This window comes from Humulus lupulus, chromosome X (assembly GCF_963169125.1).
Source record: "Humulus lupulus chromosome X, drHumLupu1.1, whole genome shotgun sequence".
Taxonomy (NCBI): Eukaryota; Viridiplantae; Streptophyta; class Magnoliopsida; order Rosales; family Cannabaceae; genus Humulus; species Humulus lupulus.
Window position 1 is genome coordinate 3813938 of NC_084802.1, and position 21559 is coordinate 3835496.

Sequence of the window (21559 nt, forward strand, 5' to 3'; positions counted from 1 at the left end):
CAATCAAGACTATATTCAACATTCGAGCCAAGCCCTAATCATGTACATCATGTATTGGTGATAACTCTAGAAATTAGAGTTATTTTACCACATTTTTTAAGCTAAAAATGATTTAGTTCTTAAGTTTTTAATTAAATTATTAAGTTTTAATTACTTTTTGAATTTATTAGCTTCATTTTAACTTTTATAGATTTTTATATTTTTATAATTATTCTGTTGTAAAATTTTATTTATAAATAAATAAATGGGTATTGTTGAACTTAAATGTTAAATTAAGTTATAATTAATATTTTCAAAGAATTTATATGAATTATTTATAATTGAAAATATTTTATCATGACTTAATTTATATTTATTTTGTAGGGAAGTTAGTACAATTTTAGACTTTGAAAAGTAAGGAAAAGAATGAAGAAAAGTGGCGTTTTTGAGAAAAAAGAAATAAAAGTAGCATTTTTGGAAGACCATCACACCCAGCCCGGAGGCCCATCTGCCAGGCCCAATCCGTTACTACACCAGCTGCCTTCCCAAAATTTTACATATGCAAAAGACATGTACAAGCCGAAGTCCCACCCGTGCACTTCTTCTCCAGCTGCATCTCCAAGCCAGCAGTTGCTCCATTTGGGCCGGATCCCTCCTCAGGCCCAACGCCACTCTTCTCTTCAGCAAGCCATCAATGCCTCAACATGCACCAGCCTTCCCACCGTGGGCCTCCCAGCTCGCCTGCCAGCAACAAAGCTTGCTTCAGCCATCAAATTGCCCACGCCTACTGCTTTCCAAAGCAATCTCCAGCCAGCCCTTCACCTCATTTGGGCCCAAAAGTCACCCAAGCTCATGCCATCAACACAACATTCAACCACCAAAAAGCCAAAAAGTCACATTTTTCATTCCCAATATTTTTCACTCAAATATCAATTTAACTTTTCCCTATTTTTCTTACCTAAATAAACATTCCTAATTTTTTTTTTTACCCTAGCTTTTCACTAATCTTTTACCCAACCAAATATTTCATTTTTCCAATACTCTTACACTTACTCTATTTATCTTACCACTTCCCAACACAATTAAATTAATCAATTTATTTATTTTAATTTGATTAATTTAATCTCCACATTTTGCCTATAAATAGAGTCTTGTAAGACCATTTGGGGGCTCTTCTTCTTCTTCATCTTTCAACCTCTTCTACACTCCATATTTCTCTCTTCTTTTCACTATTTTCTATCTACCATTTTCATCTTTTGAAGAGCATGTCAAGTATGTTATTTTGTAATTTTTATCTAGTTATGAGCTTCTAATCTTTTTCAAAGGTTATTAAGATGATGATGAAGCAATATGTAACTAGATAGTATTTTTTTATTGTATGTTGATTTCCCATTTGTGTAACATTGTTTATGGATTTTTCTATCAATGATATGCATTTTTCATCTATTATTGAGTGTTAAAGCATATTACACTTAGTTCTTCATTATGCAAAAATATGATATTCTTTGATTAAATGTTTTTCATTAAATTGTTCACATCTAATTCTTAGAGCATAAGTATCATATTTTGCCTAAACATAATCTTTTTGATTTTTTGTAGTTTCATTAGGTTGTAACACAACTAATGCTTAGAAATTATATCTTATATAAGTGAAGAAAAATCCTACCTTTTTGAAAGAGTAACTTGTGCTTGAATAGAAAATATATTTTGAAAAAATATATAGTGTGATTTATTTCAACTATATTAAAACTTGGGAATCAATATACTTATAAATACTATTGAATTTGCATTTTGTGGATTCTAAAATCTTAATAATCTTATTTTATATATCTCATTTGAAAACAATTTTTCTATTTAATCTTAAATCTTTTTATTGCTTGTGTTTTATTTTTCTAAAACAAAATCTCAGTAAATATTTGGAACTAGGTTAGAATATTCTTGCTTTGTTTGAAATAGTTTCTTTTGATGTTAGTCAACTCCCATGGGTTCAACCTCGTACTTACATGAACATTATATTCCGAAACGATTCGTGCACTTGCGAGCTTAAATATTAAAACACCCTCTTTGGGGATCAACAATTGGGTGCAATTTTCTTACCTTAGGTCCGAGCACGATCCTGATCCCAAGCCCCTAGCGATAATCTAGTCACAACCAAATATAAAATCTCGTCAATAACGAGTAAATAAAGACTTCCGGACTGAGTCCTAGCCTTGGTAACGTCGAATCCTACTAAACCAGGTAGTAGGCTCGATCGCAAACCCTTAGGTTTGAGTTCCCACACTCAAAATCTCCCCAAGGCCCAAAATCCCTTAAGCGCCGCAGCCCCAAGAATCATAGCCGCGGCCTGCCCAAAATAGAGGCCCAGCCTCACCTTTCACTGAACACACGCCGCAGCGCAGCCTAACAGGCGCCGCGATGCAACCTCGCATCAGGAAATCGCCCCTTACCTCTGGGTTCAGGAGGGCCTTGGTGCCCCAAGAACAGGGTCGCAGCGCGACCCCGCAAACCCAGAATTCTCAACTTCAAATCCTCTAAAAACTCACCCAAATTCGTACCAAACCCACCATTCAATCTCACAACATCCCTATAACCTCCCAAGCAACAAAACCCGCAGTTCCGATAGATAAAAAACTCACCAAACCGTAAAAATCCAAATCAAAACTCAAGAAGCTTAAGGAAACATAAACTCATAAATTCAAAGCTTAATTACCTCTAATTAAGTTGTTTTCCTAGCTAAATCATCCGACTATCAAGCTTCTACTAATCTTCCCTATAATCGTTATGACTCTATTCTTGCTTGAATCCAAACCCTAAAACTTTAGTTTCCTTCGAAAACACTATCGAACGCCAAATGAGAGAACGGGAGAAAGAACGAGAGTACTGAATGTGTTTTTCTGTTTTTGTCAGGTTACTTACAACTCAAGTAACCTTAAGTAAATCTCACGTCTTGGGGTACCAAAACCATCCCCGATAGTAAAATGGTCAAAATCCCTAGAATTCCATCCTGGTCTCGCTAACTACAAATATATCATCGAATATTCATTCCCATTACCCAATATCCTGATAATGTACCAGATACCCAAAATACTCATTGACTCACTCCGAGTTAAGTATTGATCCCGTTGTGACTTTTACTAGTTTAAATTATGTAAAAGCCATTGTTATTTGGTTGAATCGACTAGGATTTTTTGAATATCAATATGGATCGTAATATATTTTTTTAAAACTAAAAAAAGCAGTATTATTGGTTTATTTATTATTGATTTCTATACTCTATGGTAGAATTTTCCTCATTATTTAATATACGGCTGATATTAATTTTAATAAACATAATATAGTATTTTTCTTTTATAATTGTTTGAAATTTGAAATTGTTATTGATTTATTTTTTTGGACTGAATAAAAAATAGAATTAAATGAAGAATAAGAGGATTTAAAAAAAAATCATAAATTTCTTGATATTTGACAAAATCTTTAAGTATAAAATATTTGTTTTTGCTCTTTAATAAGAATAATAATAAATTAGGGTACTGCTATAGTGAACTCAAAAAAAAAAAGGTTGTATGGTGCACATTGTTCATGTTTTCAGGATATGATGATTTTCGGCTCAATTTTTGTTATGACTGAGTAAATTGTAATTATTTAAAGTATTATGCAAATTTTTAAAAAATATGAATAATTTACAATATTGAAAAACAAAATTCAAATAGTTAGTTGCACTCGTAATTTTTTTTATTATGTGTGTAGAAAGTAACCATCTTGAACCCATTTTCAGCACTGTAAAAATTTTTAAATACCATAAATAACTATAATATACACAATCATAAAAAATAACTACAATCTTCGAGGTACTGAAAACAAGAACTAAGTGCACTCTGCACCCAAAAATATATTTTCCAATACATTAACTCAAATATTAGTTTCTACAATTTAAACTAGTAAGTATTGTAGTCCCATTTAAGTATTATCGTAATTTAAAGTCAAATTAAAAATACTTAATTTTTTTTAATGATATGGCCTTATTTCAAATATTTTTTGCTATAAAAACAAGGGTAATGAATTCAAATTTTAGTAGATTTGTCACCATAATGAAAATTAGCTTGTGTGATAAAATAATAGTACATCAATTAACAATAATAATAAATAACTGTCGAGTGAACCTATTAAATCATACGACAATAATTAATATCATTTGCGGTGTAACAATTTGAAGCGGACCCAGTCCGCCTAGGGTCCAGCGCTAATAATATGTAATTATTAAAAATATATATAATACTATCTATTAGCAGCGGACCTACTATTATTATCCGCCGCTAATATACCAAAGGAAATGCTTGAGAAAACGTTAAGTTTTTTTTAAGATTTATTAGCGACGAGTAATCACATTTATTAGAGGCGGACTATACGCCGCTAATACTATTAGCGGCGGGTAATCACTTTTATTAGAGGCGAACTACCCGCTGCTAATACTACTAATAGCGGCGGGTCCCACCGCTAATACTCTTGTAGTTTAAAATTTTCATAGCCCTTGTCCGGGTCTTCTATTCTCCCAATTTCCTTAGTCTCTTCTCTTCGTGTCCCCTCTCATAGTTCTCTTCTCTTCTCTCAGGTGCAAGGCAACAACCCAAGCTTGATCCTTCTCTCTCGCATCTGCTCTTCTCTCTCAAGGCAACGACGACAGCAACACTTCCTATTTTGGTTAGCTTTCTATTATTTTGGTTTGGATTTTTTTTTGGTAGCTTTAGTATCTTTAGGGTCTTTATTACAATCTTTTTTTGTCTTGTGTGAATTTTTTCTTTATCAGCGGCTCACCCACAACAACAACTCTTTTTCACAGGTTTGGATTATACATTATTTGAAAATACACAAATATAGTAACTATATGTTTTTCTGAAAAATTTATTTTGTATTTGTTGAGTGCGCATTATTTGAGCGTCGAGTCCTTTAATTAAAGCTCTCCTCTTACAACTCTGATTGCTTTGAATTTGAAGACCAAATCAAATTGAAAACGCTCTCCCAAACATATAAGATGATAAGATGTCAATAGCGATGTATATAAATAGTCTTCTTCCGAGTGATTTTGATAGTAAATTAGTGTTTAACTATTTTGTCCTAAAACTATGTTAACACACTTCTTTTCTTATCATTAAGAGGTGTTTATTTTGAGTAGTTCAATTGTCTTGGAAAGTGTAGAGAGGCTTAGGATGAATGTAATATTAAACTCTTGTGTACAAAAATGTTCGCTTTACCCTTAAAATACATGCGTGGTCCACACAAATTATTAACTTTACTCCCTTAAAATTTGAACCAAACATATGAATGGATTTAAATTCTCATTCCCACCTTTACTTTACCCCATACCAAACACCCCCTAAAGATCTATTGAGTTGTACCCACCATACTCAACATGTGTGTCTTTTTGTGGGAGTGCGCTACTAGCTAGCTTGGTCATATTAGTATCTAAATTGTAATTTGGGCAAGTTAATATATTGTGTTTTTGGTGGCAATGATTCTACTTAATATAGTTAAATTAGCCAATAAAAGATAAATATTGATTTGTATTAAAAAGAGAAATTTGTTGGATAAAAAAATATGACTTTATATTAATATGTAAGTCAGAGCTAGGGGCATGTACTAGTAATAATTTCACAAAGAATGGAAGATGATAAGAAAAAATGAGTCATTTTGTTGGTCTTAGTGTAATGCCCCAAATTTCCTAATAAAGTTTAGGACCTTGATTAGGAGGCCGGGAGGGCCATAAGTGATTTAGTATGATATTTAATGATTATAAGCATGTTTATACGAATTATATTATTTTATGATGATGAATGCATGCTTATGGGCTTATATTTTAAATGTAAGGGCATTTTGGTAATTTGGCCACTGTGGGCGTAATTGTATATTTTGGGTGCATGGTTGAGATTAAATATAATTTTACCACATTGTATGTGGATTGGTTCGAGCTTTTCGACAAGAGACGATCATGAGATGTAAGTGTTCGGTCTAGTCATAACGGGCTTAAGTTCGAGGCTCGGGGTGAGTCTCGGGGTGATATTAATGATTAGAGCATTACCGGGAATTAAAGGGTAATGGGATATGATTTATTGGTATTTGAAAATAGGGAGATTAATGGGAAATTGGGAAGCATTAATTATAATTAACGGTATTGGTTTGAAATGACGATCTTACCCTTGGAGGTGCTTAGAAGCTTTTAGTGACCTAGGGGCACTTAGGTCTTTTGGCATGGGATAAGTATCAATTAGAAGGCTGTGGAAAAACAGAACCAAAACAGAGCCAATCTTTATCCATCTCCCTTCCTTCCCGTACAAGTCTTTCCTTCATCCTTCTCTTTGAATTTTGAGAGTCACCTTGAGGAGTTAAGCATGGAGGTCAAAGGGAACAAGCTAGGAATTGAGGTTTGGGCTTAGGAACTTGTCACAGCCATTAAAGGAGGTTCAAGCTTGGGTTTAAGGTGAGCTTTATCCACTAACTTTCTGGTTATACCCTGTTTTAGTGTTAGATTTCAGCTTGTGTTTTATGGTGGCTTGTTTGGATTTGAGGAAGTTTTTATTGGGGTTTGCTTTGGGTTTTACTAAGGTTGTGGTATGGAACAAGTATATGGATTGTATTGGAGGTTTGAGTGGTGTTTAAACTGGGTCTGATGGATTGGTTCTAAGAGAAATCGTAGGGGAAGAAAAACAGGGGTTTTTGCTGAACTGGGGGTTGCGCCGCGGCATGGCCAGGGAGAGCCGCGGCCCTTGGTGTGAACTGGGTTTTGGGCGCGTCTGTCTGGGGGGCGGGCCGCGGCATGGCCAAGGAGGGCCGCGGCCCTTAAGGTCATTTTTGCCATAATGGGGATTTTAGCTTGGGGATTTAAGCTTTAGGCCTCGGGGTTGAACCTACTACCCGGTTGAGTAGTATTTGAGGTCCCGGAGGTTAGGTTTTGGTTTGGGATCATTTTATTATTCATTTTATTAATGGTACCTGTTATACCCAAAAAATAGGAAGGTGCATTCTAGGAGAGTTAAGGGGAATGGTCCTAGGAGACCCCAAGGAGGGTGTGGTCCTAGAAGACCCCAAGGGTGTGTAGGAGGTAAGCCTCCCAAGGTTTTCTAAGTGTTGGCTCGAACGTGTCCAAGGTAAATAGCTTAAGGAGGAGGAGTCTCATGCAAGAGAATGGAGACTTAGACTTTCATAAGGAAAGTCTATACAATGTTCGATCGGACATGTTTGGGAGATGCTAAAGGAGGTTGCCTCAATGTTGTCCAAGGTGAGGTTGCCTCAATGTTGTCCAAGGTGAGGTTCCCTCAATGTTGTTCAAGGTGAGGTTGCCTCAATGTTGTTCAAGGTGAGGTGCCAAGGAGGTTGCCTCGGACCACCTTGGTCCGAGGAGAAGCCAAGGAGATTGGTTCAAGGAGGAACATGGCATGCTAGAGGAGAGTGCATGTTAGAGGAGAGAAATGCATATCCTACCACCATGCACGTTCAACCCACCAAAAACATGTCCTACCACCATGCATATCCTACCACCATGTATGTTCAACCAGCACTTGCATGGGTAGTGAGTAGGAGGTGGACCAACTAGCTAGAGGAGACTAAGTCAGACACAACTTCAACAACATACGCGGGAATCTCTCATTCTTCCCACAAATGGGGAGTTTGTTACATTTCGAATTTTGAATGTTTATTTGTAATATAAATGTAATAAATATAATAAAATATCCCTATTATAAGGGGATATCAGTTGAGGATCCCAGGCCTATAAATAGAGAGCTTATGGGATGAGAGAGGGGTTCTTCTTCTGCTTCTTCTTTCTAGAGAGAGAAAATTGGGACTGTCTATTCTAGAGAGAGAAAGTGCTGAAATTAGAGAGAATTCTTGTATTTTCACAATCTGTACTGAAGAAACTCAGTTGGCTCAGTCCATCTGATCTTGAGTACCGGTTTATAAATCACATCTCTAAGTGGATTAGGCTATTACCGACAATCGGGGCTGAACCACTATAAAAATCCTGTGTGTTATTTACTTTTCTTGTTTATACCGTCTGTTGTCGTTTACATTCTCTTGAAGGTTCGTCGTATTTGACGTTCTCACGTCGTTGGCTAAAAACGCGGTCAACATTTTGGTGCTTTCATTGAGAGCCTGAAGAGAAGAACAGACGGTCCCTGAAGCAAGATGGCGCCTAAGAATACCACTGCTGCTTCCAAGAGGACAAACTCCTCTAAAGAACCTGCTAGATCAGAAGGTCCTTGCCCACAATATCATGAGAATGAGCCTAGGGTCATGCTTGAGGACGTGACTCCAGGAGTTGAAGAGCTCCATGAGACCATGGGGGCCTTCCAGGAGGAGATGGCACAATTCCACGCTAGGCAAGAGGCGTTTGCTGAAGAGATGGCCAGGCAGAGAGCTGCCTTAGAGCAGCAAAAACACGATATGGAGGCTAGAAGTGAGGAGCTCAGACAACAGCAGGAGGAGGTCAAACGGAAACATCGTGAAGCAGCGCTTGCTTTGGAGGCAGCTACCAAGTTGGCCCAGGCCAATGCCCAAGCTGCAGCACGAGGGGCAACCACTCCAGGAGCAAGGACCACAGAAGCTGGTGGTAGGGGTAATGATAGACCAAGGAGGGGTGGTAGTAACCCACCTAGTGAGGGAGATGGAGTTCGATCGCACACTACCTCAACCCAAGGGGAGCACTCTAGAACCCCCTCCAAAAGTCACCGATCGGGCAGTAAAAAGACTCCACCTGGGCAGGAGCAAAATAAAGCTCCTAGAGAGAAGAGGACTTCACAGTTTAAAGATGGGCATGGAGGGGATGAGGCTGATAGTCATCCCACCAGCCAGTCAAGGGAAAAGGAGGACCATAACCCACGAAGGGGAGAAAACTGCCCAAAGCACGCTAAGAAGCCTCCATTGCACCCCGACCAGCGGCGTAGCAGGAGAGAGGAAGTCCCACGTAGTAAGCCCGCTGGGAAATCGAAGAGTACGGTGTTTGATCGGGTAGGAGAGCATGCTTCTCAGAAGGATCTAAGGGACGTTATCACTAACAAGAGGAGGACCGTCCCGGTCGAAGGGAAAAATCTGGACCGTCCTACGAGTCAAGTAGAAATACTTGACGGTGGCGTGCCAGATGGTAATGCCCGACCAGGAGGTCAAAACCTTGGAACCTCATCAGTTGCACCAGCTATCCAAGCCCAGCTTGACATGCTAGCAGCTGCAGTGCAAGGTTTGTCGAAGCGACCTTCCGAGATAGATCTGATAGACTACCGGAGTGGCAGCCCGTTCTCTGCTCGAATAAGAGCAGCCCAACCACCAGCAAGATACAAAGCACCGGTACTGCCAATTTATACCGAAAAGGCAGATCCGATAAGACATGTTGGAAAGTTTGAGGACCAGATGGAACTACTCGGGGTGAGTGATGACTATCGGTGTAGAGTCTTCCCCACCACCTTGACGGACACTGCCCAAGAGTGGTATTGGAGGTTTAAACCAAACTCCATTACCTCTTGGGAGTCATTCAGGAATGAGTTTTGTAGACAATTTAGCACTGCCCGGACTCCACCAGTTTATGCCAACGACTTGGCAGATATCAAACAAAGAAAAGATGAGTCTCTAAAAAGCTATATACAGAGGTTCATGAGAGAAGCCAATAGAGCAACCGCTGTAGGAGACGAGGGGAAGATGGTTGCCATATCTGCTGGGATAATTTATCGGAGTCCTCTATGGGACAGCATCCATCGCCATCCAATCTCAACACTTCAACAATTTCTTGACCAGGCGGAAAAATATATGAATTTGGATGATGCGATAGAGAAATGGGAGAATGGCATAAACAACCCAAGCAGACCAACTGACTCTCCTAGTGATGGTGGAAAGAAGCGTGGAAATAATGGGTCTGACCACCATGAGGAAAAGAAAACAAAGTCGAGTTCAAGTGAAAAACCAACCAAGTATGAGCCTCAATTTACCAACTACACCACTCTCTCAACCAGTAGAGCTGAGATATATCTTGCTAGCCAATAAGAGGTTCCCTACAAGAAGCCTCCACCCATCAGGAGAGAGATGAGGAAGAGAGACATGAACAAGTATTGTCGCTTCCATGAAGATTATGGTCACGACACAAATGAATGCAACCACCTCAAGGACGAGATAGAATTTCTTCTCCGGTCGGGCAAGTTTAAGAAGTACCGAGTAGAGACACCCCAAGGAGAAGGAGGTAGAAGCAACTCCGGATTCAAGCGACAAAGATCTCCACCCTTGCAGCCTGGACCTGTGGACTTCACCGTGGACATTATATGTGGAGGTCCACCCTTAGCTGAGGAGAGCAACGAAGCAAGAGGAGGAGTATGCTAAGGAGGAGTGCTAGGAGCAGGAATCACTGGAGTGGCGTGAACATAGAGCGTCGAAGGAGATATTATTTTTAAATACCGCTTTCAGAGTGGTAGCTTGGTTTCGAGTTTTTTAGACTTGTTATTTAAGTTTGGTGTATGAACTGGTTATTTGCTAACCAGTCATTTTATTTTGAACAATTTTGGTTGTTTAAGACTCGTTGTTAGACATGTTTTGTCATTTTTAATTTACGAGTAATAAAAGAGACTACGCGCAGCGTGGTCGATTCTTGCTACAAATATGCATGTGTGTTAGTTATCCGAGCAGTGTTCAACTGGTCGATGTGTTCAAGCAGTGTTCAACTGCTTGAGTATTTTCCATATATTCTATGTGTTTCACGAGTAGTTAGCTGCTCGAACAGATTCAGTCAGATAGCAAGTGACTAAGGATCTTTCAACCTCCAACCACCTGGGGGCACATGGGGTATACTGGTATATAACTTAACACAGGCAATAAGAGCACGAGATAATATATCTGTTTCTAGGCTGACTTGTAAATTTTCGAAGTCCAAAAAGGCCATTAAGCTAACTTGCTTGGCAAAGCTTAAGTAACTTGGGATTTTTAAAAAATTTCAAGTTAGGAGCAGATATTCGTGTGACCATAAACGTCATGCTCATAAAATGCTAGAGCAATAAGAGTGTGAGAAAGTATACTTAGCATGGACTTATGAAATGTCTAGAATTTCTAAGTTAGAAAACTAAGTACTCATGCGAAAATCTAAGGCATACACCAGAGTGACTTTACTCTTCACAAAAAACTTATAACTTTTTAAGTCTAGAGGAGACTTAGAATGTTTTAAGTTAACAAGGAGAAGTAAAGTATAAATGCCAACAGCTACAAGTTTAGCTGATCAGGTGCAAAGTTTTCTTGCTCAGGAGAGCAGATACAACTTCCCTGGTCGGCTAAGCATGTATCATCGATCAACTTCCCTGGAGTGAATCAAACAAATGCATGCAAAATAGATGCTACGTGGTGAAAATTTGTCCTTGGGAGGAGAAGTCAAGTTTTCACCAAGATTGATTGAGAGAAATCAATCTCTCAAAATAAATTTGGGAGGGTCGAACGAGGTGCTTTGATGGTTTTTCCTAAAAGTACCTAAGAGTGCCCAAGCAAATGCATAAAAATGTGGTGTCCAAGCATACCTTGAGATGGCCGATCGGATGCATGTTGATCCAAGGAGCATCTCGCCTACGTCCAAGGATCTAGGCCCAGAAATATTGGTGCCTAAGGTACTGCATCTGAGGAGGAGAAACACGCTTGAATGGTTGGAAGCTACATTATATCCGATCGGAGTGGGGGGCATTCGTTTGAGGAGATGTGTTTAATTCCAAGGAGAAGCGTCCAAATGGTGATGCTGCCTATGTCCGATCGGAGAAGGAATGCTTGGAAGGCTGGCTACTGTTCCATGCATTGCCTTGCATTCATGTCAATATGGCTTATGCCTGTTTGTCCATGCTCACGATCAATACAGGTGCTTAAAGTGTTTGAAAAATGTAGTGTCCAAGCATACCTTGAGATGGCCGATCGGATACATGTTGATCCAAGGAGCATCTCGCCTATGTCCAAAGATCTAGGCCCAGAAATTTTGTGCCTAAGGTGCTACATCCGACCAAGAGGAGACAAAGTACCCGATCGGACCTTGATGGAGGAGCCAAATGTTTGGCTCGGGCCATGTCCGAGGAGAAGCCAAGTCATTGGCTTGGACCTTGGTTCAAGGAAAGGTCATGAAAGCTTCGATCGGATTATGTTCGAGGAGAAGGCCATGCATGTGTGCCAAGGGTCCGATCGGACCTTAGCTTGGTGACCTTCCAAAAAGATTGGCTCGGACCAAGTCCAAGGAGAGGTCCCATGCATGCCCAAAAGATAAACTCAAGAGTGCATGCCTGCCTTGTGTCTAAGAGTATATGCATCCGATCGGACATGATTGGAGGAGCCAAGAAGTGTCCGATCGGACCTTAGTTTGAGCTTCCAAAAATTTGTAGCTGGGACATGACCGAGGAGAGCCAAAGCGAATGCCATAAATGTTCAGGTAGGCCCGTGTGCGTCTAAGTGTTGGTGTCCGAACAACTAGGCTGCATCCGATCGGAGATGGTGAGCTATTGTTAAGGCTTGGGGCATGCATTTCTTTGAACGAGGCGAGTGATCACTTCCGATCGGGCATTGAAAACTTTAGGCAATTGTGTAGTCCAATCGGACCACACTTACCTATCTTTGCATTGAAATGCCCGACTTGGCAGCAGACTTTGAACCCCCTTAAACTCCCATGCCCGATCGGACATCCTGGGGGAATTCACGCTGGGCTCGCGTGAAGGAAGGCTGGACGTTTCCTTGGTCAAGCTTTGTCCGATCGAACCATGTCATGAAAGCTCCGATCGGACCATGTCCGAGGAGACCATGCATGTGTTCCAAAATGGTTGGCTCGGAGCAAGTCAGAGGAGATGTCCCATACAAGCCAAAAGATGGAGTTAGTTTTGGGCCAAGAGTGCATTGTCCGATCGGACATGGTTGAAGATGCCAAAAAGAGTGTTCAGGTCCGATCGGATCACATCCAAGGAGACCATGTTTTGCATGGTGCAAGCCGAGCATGTCCAAGGAGCCTAATGCATGTGTCCGATCGAACAATCTTGTTCAAGGGCCGAAATTCTAATCCTAGTGCAGCCAAATCGAGGATATTCAACGACCTATCTCTATACCATGATGATTTTGCAACATATACAAAGGGAGCTTATGTTTTCATTACATCAAGAAAATAGAGTTTGAAGAAATCACAAGGCAAGTTCGAGACAAGTTCTGTCATGGGAGTTTACGTGAAAGTTATCAACTGGATAGGAGCTTTGGGATGACCTCGAGAGCATTTTGCTAGAAGAAAAGTTTATCATACGAGGGAAATCGTATAATAAACTTGGGGGGCAAATGTTATACCCAAAAAATAGGAAGGTGCATTCTAGGAGAGTTAAGGGGAATGGTCCTAGGAGACCCCAAGGAGGGTGTGGTCCTAGGAGACCCCAAGGGTGTGTAGGAGGTAAGCCTCCCAAGGTTTTCTAAGTGTTGGCTCGAACGTGTCCAAGGTAAATAGCTTAAGGAGGAGGAGTCTCATGCAAGAGAATGGAGACTTAGACTTTCATAAGGAAAGTCTATACAATGTTCGATCGGACATGTTTGGGAGATGCTGAAGGAGGTTGCCTCAATGTTGTCCAAGGTGAGGTTGCCTCAATGTTGTCCAAGGTGAGGTTCCCTCAATGTTGTTCAAGGTGAGGTTGCCTCAATGTTGTTCAAGGTGAGGTGCCAAGGAGGTTGCCTCGGACCACCTTGGTCCGAGGAGAAGCCAAGGAGATTGGTTCAAGGAGGAACATGGCATGCTAGAGGAGAGTGCATGTTAGAGGAGAGAAATGCATATCCTACCACCATGCACGTTCAACCCACCAAAAACATGTCCTACCACCATGCATATCCTACCACCATGTATGTTCAACCAGCACTTGCATGGGTAGTGAGTAGGAGGTGGACCAACTAGCTAGAGGAGACTAAGTCAGACACAACTTCAACAACATACGCGGGAATCTCTCATTCTTCCCACAAATGGGGAGTTTGTTACATTTCGAATTTTGAATGTTTATTTGTAATATAAATGTAATAAATATAATAAAATATCCCTATTATAAGGGGATATCAGTTGAGGATCCCAGGCCTATAAATAGAGAGCTTATGGGATGAGAGAGGGGTTCTTCTTCTGCTTCTTCTTTCTAGAGAGAGAAAATTGGGACTGTCTATTCTAGAGAGAGAAAGTGCTGAAATTAGAGAGAATTCTTGTATTTTCACAATCTGTACTGAAGAAACTCAGTTGGCTCAGTCCATCTGATCTTGAGTACCGGTTTATAAATCACATCTCTAAGTGGATTAGGCTATTACCGACAATCGGGGCTGAACCACTATAAAAATCCTGTGTGTTATTTACTTTTCTTGTTTATACCGTCTGTTGTCGTTTACATTCTCTTGAAGGTTCGTCGTATTTGACGTTCTCACGTCGTTGGCTAAAAACGCGGTCAACAGTACCCTATATGTTTGGTTATGACTAGGTGACCGCTAAATGACTAAAAGCTGATCGTTCTCAAAGGTCGTTTCTTTTATTAATTCTCGCTCGGACCCAAGGTAAGAAAACTGCACCCTGTGTATATGTGACATGCATGGCTATTATGGATGCATGTTGATTGATTATTGAGCATGACATGCATGGCTATTATGGTGCATGTTGATTGGCTATTGAGTAAGACATGCATGGCTATGATTGATGCATGTTGGATGTTTAAATGTAAACAGTGTTAGCATAATGAATGCTTGGCAATCTTGCCTATTTGCATATGACTGTTTAGTAAGCATGCTGAATGCCCTATTCTTGGATAACTGGCATATGATACATATTGATAGCATTGCTTACTTGTGTATGGTATTGACTAACTAGTCAGATCGACAAAAGTGTTAGTATCAGCTGTGAAGCTGTGACTTACTTGTCAGGTTCGGCAGTGATACTGGACACAGGTCAGGAAGCGCTGACTTACTTGTCAGAACGGCCTTAGCGTGAATCACGCAAGCCAACAGAGATTAGATCTAATCGACTACTAGCATTGAATGACTCAAGGAGCATTAATGCCTGACCGACCCTGAGGGTCGATGAATAAACAGAGCTTGAAGGCTAGTGGCTTACCTATCAGCCACTCTCTTGCTAGAAAACAGAGCTTGAAAGCTAGTGGCTTACCTATCAGCCACTCTCTTGCTAGGAACCAGAGCTTGGAGGCTAGTGGCTTACTTAACAGCCACTCTCCCGCTAGAAAAGAGAGCTTGGAGGCTAGTGGCTTACTTAACAGCCACTCTCCCTCTTGAATCATGTGATGTTCACTCATTGGTTTGGAAGCTTTATGCTCCGTGTGATTATAATGATAAACATTTGATAATGCTTATGTGTAGTGTTATGTTTTCTTGCTGGGCTTCGGCTCACGGGTGCTATGTGGTGCAGGTAAAGGCAAGAGGAAGATGGACCACCCTTGAGTTGGAGAGCTTAGGTGATGACGTGTACATATGCAGCTGCTCGACCGCCACGGCCGAGGTTTAAAGTGGAACTAGGGTTGAACCCTGTTTTGCCGCTTAGAACGGCCTGTTGTAAATATTTTCTGTAATAAAGTCTGAAATTTATATTTTCGGGATCCCAATGTATATGTTAAACGTTCTAGTGAAACGTTACATCTTAACCAAAATGTTTAACCCCTAAACCGCTAATCATACTTAGATCACGATTTTGGCCAAATGACTCGATTAGCGAGTTTAGCACTATTTACAAGGCACACCGTAACAGTCCCAGGAGTTGGGGCGTTACACTTGGTATGTGTTTACGTTAATAATACTCCCCTATAATAGTGTCCTTAATTTATTTTGAGCAATGAATACTAACATATTTTTAGTATAATAATTTTATTTAAAATATATTAATTTACTGTTAGTCAGCATAATAATTTACACTTTGTGAAAATATTTTATTTAATGTTAGTCAACATAATAATTTTGTTTCTTGTCGCAAAATATATTAATACACACACTCTTGCTCACTTGTTGCTAAGTATGTGTTTTGTATCATTTCTTAGATTTGCAAAGTTTATAAGTTTTAATTAAAATCATTTTGAAAGAATTTCATCATTTGTTATGTATGGTGAGATTGAAGTTTCGTCGCATCAACAACCATTTTCTCGGTATGGTGAACTTAGGGGTTCCTCGCAGCAGCAACCATTTGTTAGATAATGTGAGTTTGGGGGCGGGTCGCAGTAACATGAGCAACCTTTTTTATCCACCCCCGATACAGCCACAACCTTCAGATCATTTTGGGGACCTCACGCTTGGACGATCTTCATAGCAGCTTTATATTCCTTCACCGCCACTGCCACTGCCAGTGCCACATCAAAATGTTGAAGATGAGGATAATTACCAAATTGACCTTAATGATTATATTTAGTTATTAGTTTATGTATTTTGATTAAATTAATAGTGTATTTATTTTTAATGACAATAGCAATATTAGTTAGTTTGATAAATATTAAAATTATATATTAATTTTAATGTTAGTTATGTTTAAATTAATTAATTGATTATTTTATTAAAATTTATTATGAATTAGGTTTAAAAATATTTAAATTTAATAAATATTAATTTATTTTAAATTAATATTATCAAGTATAATAATAAAATTATTAGCAGTGGACCCCGCGGCTAATAACTGCGTCTCTGACACATGTATTAGCGGGAGGTTATGCCGCTACCATCCATCTCTAATAATATATTATTAGCGACGGACTGACACACTCGCCGCTAATAAGTATTATTAGCAGTAGGGTAGTAGCGGCTTTGCCCCGCTGCTAATTCTAATTAATGGCGGACCCTTATATAATTAGTGGTGGATTTTATCGCCGCTAATACCTTTTAATGTTGTAGTGTCATAATAAAATATATAAAAATAAGATAGCAATAATTTACTATATATTTATAAAAAAATTACAAAATATAATATTTTGAGAAGTATAAATTAACTTCCACTTAAAAAATTATTTTTTTAGGACCTTGTTCAATGTTATTATCTATGTCAAATAATCTATATGCAGTAGATCATGTTGATAACACATGATACATAATAAAATAATTATAACTAGAAAAAATAAATTATGAATAATAAAAAGAAGAAAACAAAAATAATATTTCATTTCTTTAAGTTTGCTCATACAAGATGATTGATCTTAAATTTATAAGACCATGATCATAAAATATAGGAAAATATAGTTACATCCTCCAATATTTATATAAAAAGCTATATAAATAATAATTAAGATGTTATTATTTACAAATTTGATATTCACATATTTCATAACACATATATATATAAATAAATTTATATACAATTGATTATGTAGACTACTCCCTCAAAAAATTATTGACAATCTTATTGAACTCATCAGCCTTTTCAATTTGGGGCAAATGAGATGCCTCTTTTATCACCTCTAGCTTCACTTTCTTTCCTAAGAGCCTGTGTTAAAAATACAATATCATTATATTAATTAAAGTACAATATTCAACAAATAAAATTCATTATTTATGGCAAAGCAATATTATTCTTAAACAAATTACTACTACATAATTGCCATTTTTTCTTAGTGAAAAAGTGAGAGGAAAGATTTTTTTTAAGAGAGAATGATTTAATGAGTATGTTTGGTACGAGAGAAAAATTGATGCGAAAAGAAAAGTGTTGAGAAAAAATGATGATGAGACCCACCAAAATTTATCTTTCCAAAAACAGAGAAAATATAAAAATGACAAAAAATCTCTTAATAAATTACCAAATTATTTTTACTAATAATTATCAAAATTAAAATTATGTAAATAAAATAGTAATTTTCGCATAACAAAATATGTTTTTCTTGTTTACCAAACAATATTGAAGAAAATATATATTTTTTTACATTTTCTTTTGCTTCATATTTTTCCATCTCTCTTGATTTTTTTTTTTCTCTACCAAACATAATATTAGAAAGTGATCAATAATTGACCTAATATGAACTTTCTATAAATATTCTAGCTTGTCCAATACCATAAGACATGACATATTTTTATTGATATAATTTAGTATTGGATTCAATATATTTTAATTTAAATTTAATTTAATTAAAATATACATGAACTGATATTAATTTACATCAATAGTAATATTAGCTGATCTTTGGCGTTTTTGAAATCTATGTTAGAAATACTAAATGTTTGTAATCTCAAATATGATCAAGATAAATATAATTTTGTATAATTTTGTAGTAGGTATAACATACTGTTTGAGTTCAATGGTCAGCTCGATAGGAAATATTTGATCATGATCTCCCCATACTAACAACACTTCCTGCCAAGTGTCCACAAATATATACACATAAATATATTTATATATAAAGATTTAGGGGTGGTCCCTAACTTTTTCATACATTATATACTTTTTTTAAAAATAATATAAATATATGTAAAAAATATATATATAATTATGTCATTTTTTTAATTACATTTTCATACATTATATATATTTTAAAAAATAATATAAATATATGTAAATATATATATATAATTATGTCATTTTTTTAATTACATTTTCATGGATTGTATTTTTTTTAAAATAATATAAATATATATAATTATGTCATTTTTTTAAATATAATATTATTTATTTATTTAAAATTTATATAAAAATAATATAAATTTAATAAAAATAATTAATAAATTATATAAATAGAACGAATCAAACTTGCATTCTGTGTTGCTTGTATCTAGTATATATAAAAATACATATTACTCTTTCTAAAAAAAATCATATTGGCCCCTCTAAAATTGAAGAAAAAATTAAATTTTCTATATATAATAGTATAATTTTTTTATTTTTTTGACCTTTTTAATGTTTTATTTCTGACTCTGTCAATGCATGTTTTATTACCTAATAATTATGGTAGATATGAAAGCTAATTATTAATAAAATGTTAGATAAAAAAGAGGTTCACACCTTATCTAAAGGAACAACCTTTGCTTCATCATCTCGTCCAATAGTTAATCCATCAAAAAGTTCAGACTTCTCCTTTCTATTATCATAGAACAATCTCTGCAACCAAAAGGTAAATAATAATAATAATAGAAAATTTTAGAGTGCACCCCATGTTTTTGGGAGCATCGGTGCACCCGTTTTTTGTTTTCGGTACTGGAATGATTTTTGACGTAATTTTTTTTTTAATATCGTCTACATTGTAGTTATTTAGAACATCCTACAAATTTTCAGAAAATTCTGAATAATTTACAATATCGAAAATATGGTTAAAATATGTTATCTTCCGCGTGTATAAGAAAAAATAGTCAAGCGTACAACAAATTATTTAAATATTGTTTTCGGCACTATATGTTATTTAAAATTTTCCGAAAATTTACAGGATGCTCTAAATAATTATAATATACATGACCATAAAAAAATTATCCGAAAATAATCTCAGTATCAAAAGAAAGAAGGGAGTGCACCAATATGCTCATTTTTATTGGATGTACCCAATATTATAATATCATCATATATATATATATATATTCAAGAACAGAGTAAAAATATTGATGAGGTAAGACTATTTCATGAATTATTACTTTATGCAGCGCTTAAATGAAGAATTTTTTTTAATTTTAAGGTTTCTTGATGAAAAAATTTATCAACAAAATTTTAAAGAAAATAATTTAAAGTAATTATCTTATTCATCAGACAAGAAATATATGACATGTATAATACTTATATCATTATGATGAAAATGAACAAGAATATTTATCTTCCCTTTTGTGTTTGCTATAATTTATGAAAGAAAAATAAATATTACCTCAAAGAGAGGATTGGAAAGTTATTCTAATAATCAAGATAATGAAATTATTTACAGAGAATTTAAGTCCTCCTTAATTTATTAAATATATCATTAAGAAAAAAATCTTCATAATTTTATAAAATAGAATTTTAGCCTCTAAGTCTATATAAAAATCAATATATTATATTATTTTCCTATATATATATATATGAAGTGACTACAAGAAATTTTGAATAAATTATACTACCGAAAATAAGATTTAAACTGTCTGTTGCATTCGTGTCTGTTTTTTTGTTTACACGTGTAAAATTTGACAATTTGAATCCTATTTTCGGCCTCGTAAACTATTCAGAATTTCTTAAAAATTTGCAGGACGCTCTACATAACTACAATATATATTATCATATAAAAAAAATGAGATTATATCTATACAGGTACCGAAAATAGAAAAAAAAATACACCACTGGTCAAAAAATATATATGTTATGACCGCCCTATGTATATACACAAATTATACAAATGACATGAAATTAAATTAAGATAGGATTTACTACCTAAAATAACTAAAAAGAGAATACATGCATATAATAACTAGCATGTATAAATATATAGGCAACGACTACAACCCATTCTTTTTTTACAACACTAGTGCATTCTTTTTCTATTTTCGACACCTAGATAGATATAATCCCAAATTTTTTTATATGACGATGCACATTATAGCTATCTAGAAACCCTACACCTTTTCAAGAAATTCCAAATAAATTATGGTACCAAAAATATGGTTTAAACTGTGTGTTGCATACGTGCCTATTTTTTATGTGTACGCGTGTAAAATTTGACAGTTTGAACACTGCAGGATATTCTAATACCTTCAATGTACACCCTGAGATTATATCTATCTAGGTGTCGAAAATAGAGAAATAAAGTACTCGTAATTAAAAAAAAGAATGGTAGTGATTCCCTAAATATATATTTGCTGATAATTTAATTTATATATATTTATATTATTATGCAATATTATCAAGTTTACTAGATATAATAAATAGAAAAGAATTATTATTACTCTGATCATGTCGTATAGTAAGGAGTAGGGCACAAACTCCGGCAACTGATACACGGTGAGACTGAGCAAAGTCCTCAACTGTTTAACGGTGGTCGGAAGAAAAAGCTCCTGAATCTTCTCCACCTTGGCCCTCTTCAGCAACTCCACACCGTCTCTCAATCTCATATTCGTAGCAGAGCTCGCAATCACCACCTTATCAACTCTCTCTCCCCACCTCTTCGCTACATTGTACGCCACGAATCCACCGTAGCTCGTCCCCAACACGCTGTACTTCTCCACGCCGATCTTCTCCATCAGTCCGGCGACGGCGTCCGCCTGAAACTGCTCAGAGCGGTCGCCCAGTCGAGTGGTGGAGCTGCCGAAGAAGACCAGTTCGGGGACGTAGACATCGAATTTCGGGGCGAAGTACTGAACCTGGGTTCGCCACTGCCACGTGGGTATGGGGCCGAAGCCGTGGATCAGAACCAACGGCGGTTTTCCAGAGGTCGGTTTGGTCGGGTCGGGTCCCCAGAAGTGAATGGTGGTGTTGCCATTGTCGAGATCGGTGAACTGAGAAGTGAGCCCGGCGGTGATGAAGCAGAGACGAAGGTATTTTCCAAACCAGTAGACTGAACTTAGAAACGATGGCACCATTGTCAAATCGATTCAGAAGGTGATAATTATGAGAAAGGTACGTAGCTCTTATATATATATATATATATTGCAAAAAATTAGTTTTTTACAGTTTTCATTTTAA

The 21559-nt window shown here is 36.8% G+C and overlaps 1 protein-coding gene across 1 annotated transcript; it reads right to left on the reverse strand.

The window, feature by feature from the left end:
• Positions 1-17313: 17313 nt before the first annotated feature.
• Positions 17314-21477, reverse strand: LOC133804545 (uncharacterized). The gene is made up of 4 exons (XM_062242701.1): positions 20824-21477; positions 18932-19027; positions 18219-18286; positions 17314-17425 (listed from the first exon to the last, which is right to left on the reverse strand). Exons 1-4 carry the CDS (start codon positions 21454-21456, stop codon positions 17314-17316), a joined length of 909 nt encoding a protein of 302 aa, XP_062098685.1. The 5' UTR covers positions 21457-21477.
• Between the last annotated feature and the right edge of the window lie 82 nt (positions 21478-21559).